The sequence below is a fragment of the Eptatretus burgeri genome, chromosome 7 (assembly GCF_056783735.1).
Source record: "Eptatretus burgeri isolate ZD-2024b chromosome 7, Ebu_testis_v1, whole genome shotgun sequence".
Classification (NCBI taxonomy): domain Eukaryota; kingdom Metazoa; phylum Chordata; class Myxini; order Myxiniformes; family Myxinidae; genus Eptatretus; species Eptatretus burgeri.
In genome coordinates this window covers 83,463,814-83,467,903 of record NC_140967.1, presented here as the reverse complement: position 1 = coordinate 83,467,903, position 4,090 = coordinate 83,463,814, and the positions used below count along the sequence as shown (strand labels likewise).

Here is a 4,090-nt window from a genome sequence, read left to right as displayed (position 1 = left end):
AGGATGTAAATGTAAAGCTGTATCTTTTCACAAGCAATTCCCTTTCGGATATCACTTGAATGTTCTGTGCTTTTGGAGAGAATTATCGATGGAAGTGACAAATTGCTTGTTGTGATGCTGACCTTCTAACATAAATCAGGGTGATAAGATCAGAACCATGGTAGCCACCGCATACATCAAAATAACCCCTTTGAATCTTAGCCGGTAAAGCCTTCGTCTCCATGGATCAGTTCCATTGGCACATTTTTTTGTCATGAAGCACTCATCGCTTGAGTAAAATAATATTTGCATGAATATTGTTGTTGTTTAGTATTTACCGAAAAAGCAAATGTTGATTTTCTTAGCAATCTGTGATGACTCCAGTTTGGATTACAGATAGCAGGCTATGTATTATTTGATGAACTTAAGAAATGAAAAAGGAGCTGGAGGAGATTCAGCCAGGTGTCAGCAAGGCTGAGGCAAGGACACCAATCAAAGGTCTTTTCTTGGCCAGGTCTGAGTCCAAAATCCAAAAGGAGTCCCCACTGAGCACGTTTGACCTTTATTATATCCTGCTGTGCCTGCAATGAAAAACCTTGCTTGAGCAATGGCATGAGGCTAAACGAGGATACCTTCCTCTACTAAACAAGTCACAAGCTTGCCATGCATACCACATTATCAAGGTCGTTTCAACAAACGAAATATTAACAGAAAACATATGGCCAACACCTTTGGGCGCTCACCCGGTAGTGGCTGGATAAGATAACCAGGGAACCACTGGTTGGCATGGATGACCCACAGAATATGTAATGGAGAAGAAAGTAAATTGCTATTGATTTTTTTTTAATGCCATGAACAAACTTTGGTACATCATGGGAGATAAAGGTTTTGGTTAAGTTTCATGGAAATTGTGTGTGTGGTTTCAGAGAAGAAAGCAAATACTGTACATAGTTTTTGGGGGAAACCCCCACATAGAATCCTTTAGACCCCAATTTTTAGCAGCGTCTTGCGTAGCGAGCGCTGCTCATAGAGAGCTCGCATTGTTCTTCTTCTTCTTGTTCTTCTTCTTGTTAAGACAAAACCTTAACCTCTCGGACTCGGCCCTTGTATATACCCGATCAGGATCTCCTTAACTCATAGACTCCTATAGAGAAGGACTGGAACCTCCCATGCTCGGGATTTGTAACTTGAGTCTGAAGGATTAACTCGAGTCCGGGGCTAAAATGACTTCTGGAAAAGCTAGAGACACGATCTCGGGATCCATATAGGGGTTTTTGAGGACGGCGAGTTCAATAGTGTCATTTTGAACACCACCTGAGGTCATCTTCAAGGTCAAAAGGTCATATTTCAAGGTCAAATTTACTGAATTTTGGTATTTTTTTGCCCGTTTTGTGTCTAACTCATAAACGGTGAGAGACGGCTGATTGTAGTAAGATGCAAGTGTGTAGAGCTGTGAAACTTTGATAATTATTGTCATATATCGTATTACATAAACATTATATGCATGTCACAACACTATGCCTATTACAACTATGTCTATGTCTATCACCAGTTGGAGAGCTTTTCTTTCCTCCTGAGGAATCCCAAAGCTTTTTCTTTGTCACTTACATTGAGGATATGAGCTTTCAATAGAATGTTAGCTAAAGTAGTACATGCAGCATTACTACTAGCTAAAGGTGCATCTACAGAGGATAACAGCTCAGCAAAATGAAATCAGCAACGCATTTTAGTCTTGTCATACAAATTATAGGCACTATGTACAAAAAAGATGGTTGACATAGTCGGCACACTCAATCCACCTCGATTCAAATTATCTAGAAACTCCGATGACACCTCGTTACCATCTTCATCATCAATGATCTCCATACTAGTGCTATCGCCATATTTATGAACAAGGTGTCCGGCCAAATCAACTACTTTATGCTTAAGGGCATCATCAGACCCCAAGAGATCCTGAGTGTCTTGAGGAGTAATCTCGTCAATGAGTTCACTTCGCTCATCTGGATTTATGGAAGTTGTACAGTTCTTGTCGCAATCAATCACACGAGAACTAGATTCGGGCATAATGTCATGCTTAATGAGTGTTTGCAAATTTACAATTTTAGCTGCAGCCATAATGTCAACTACGTCAATGTAGAAGTTTCCACTGCTTCTTTGCCTGGCTTGGCCGAAAAACTTTTCCAAAGTTTCATCTGCAAATATAGCAGGAAGAACGTAGTCAAAGTCTTTCCCTGCCAGAAGATGCAGCTGTGACAGATGGAAGGTGAAATGAGGAAGCTCATGTGCCTCAGTCATCCAACAGAGCTGGCTTATTACAAGCTGAAGAATTACCTTGCTTGTGCATTCATAGATGTTTACCTGGTGAGTTATGGATCTAATCTGGGACCATTTTGAGAGCAGGCCATTCTTCTGCAAAGGAAAAAGTCGTTTGCGCACATCAATGCCATCTTTCTCAACTCTATTCAAGAATAAAAATCTAAAAGGTGAGTGAACTTGTTGGAAATGAAAGACCTGCTTGACAGTTTGTCCAGTAGCATCTGTTCTTGATAGGTAAAGTTTTTCCTGGTCTTTCATGATGTTAAAGCGAGGAAAATAGGAGCTGATTTTAGTACAGAAGTGGTCAAAATCTTGGATATTGTCTGCGGCCTCATCAGCTGCCTGCATCTTCTTAGCTCTTGATTCTGACATGGAAGATGATGTTGGGCGTGGGGCTGAGGTCACCTGCTTCAAAACTGATTTCGGTACTCCAGGAAATATTGATGGGGGTTCTTTGGGTCGTTTGCCACCCCTAACTGACACCCAATCACAATTGAAATGTGTCTCACAAATATATATCTCCTTTAAGCACCTCAAGCTTTCTTTCTCATTTGGCATTGCCAATATCCATCTCTCCCTCTCCTCAGGATCTTTTGGGAAGGATATGACCTTGACCGCAGGCATCCCATCATAGTTTCCTCTACAACCAAAGCAGCTGCAACAATGTGGCATATTGTCACCAAAGCAGGAAACAACACAAAGATCCTGTGAGATCACCAGCTGGACAGTTTCTGAAAGAGAAACAAACAAAACATACATTAGTTAACGATGATAGAAATCAGCAAGTAGGTGCAGTAGGTGCACAATGTCATGTTTTGTCATAGACTTTACAAAAGTTTTCCTCCATGAGTTAGACACAAAAACGGGAAAAAAATACCAAAATTCAGTAATTTGACCTTGAAATATGACCTTGAAGATGACCTCAGGTGGTGTTAAAAATGACACGATTGAACTCGCCGTCCTCAAAACCCCCTATATGGATCCCGAGATCATGTCTCTAGCCCTTCTAGAAGTCATTTTAGCCCCGGACTCAAGTTAATCCTTCAGATTCAAGTTACAAACCCCGAGATAGTGATGTTCCAATCTTTCTCTATAGGAGTCTATGCCTTAAATACTAAACACTTGTACACATCCTTGCATTGACGGTGCCTTTTGAGAGCGTCTATCATGAACTTTTAAATATATTCGGACATTTGCTTTAAAGTTTCGAAAAGTTCATTATATAAAGATTATTCCATTTACTGTATTGTAATTTCGTAAATACATTATTTATTTCGTAAATACACTATATATATATATATATAAACATATATATATATATATATATATATATATATATATATATATATATATATATATATATATATATATATATATATATATATATATATATATATATATATATATATATATATATATATATATATATATATATATATATATATATATATATATATATATATATATATATATATATATATATATATATATATATATATACATATATATATATATATATATATATATATACATATATATATATATATACATATATATATATATATATATATATATATATATATATATATATATATATATATATATATATATATATATATATATATATACATATATATATATATATATATATATATATATATATATATATATATATATATATATATATATATATATATATATATATATATATATATATATATATATATATATATATATATATATATATATATACATATATATATATATATATATATATATATATATATATATATAT

General features: G+C 35.4%; 1 protein-coding gene across 3 annotated transcripts in view; it reads right to left on the bottom strand.

Annotated features, from left to right (window-relative positions):
- Window positions 1-533: 533 nt before the first annotated feature.
- The window catches only part of SLIRP (SRA stem-loop interacting RNA binding protein), a 244,313-nt gene continuing 240,756 nt past the window's right edge, over window positions 534-4,090 (bottom strand). For all 3 annotated transcript variants that reach the window (XM_085889289.1, XM_085889288.1, XM_085889290.1), the window contains one exon: window positions 534-3,026. In XM_085889289.1, the coding sequence (XP_085745415.1) occupies window positions 1,693-2,967 (1,275 nt within the window). In that variant the 5' untranslated portion in view covers window positions 2,968-3,026 and the 3' untranslated portion in view covers window positions 534-1,692. The remainder of the gene's footprint in view (window positions 3,027-4,090) is intronic.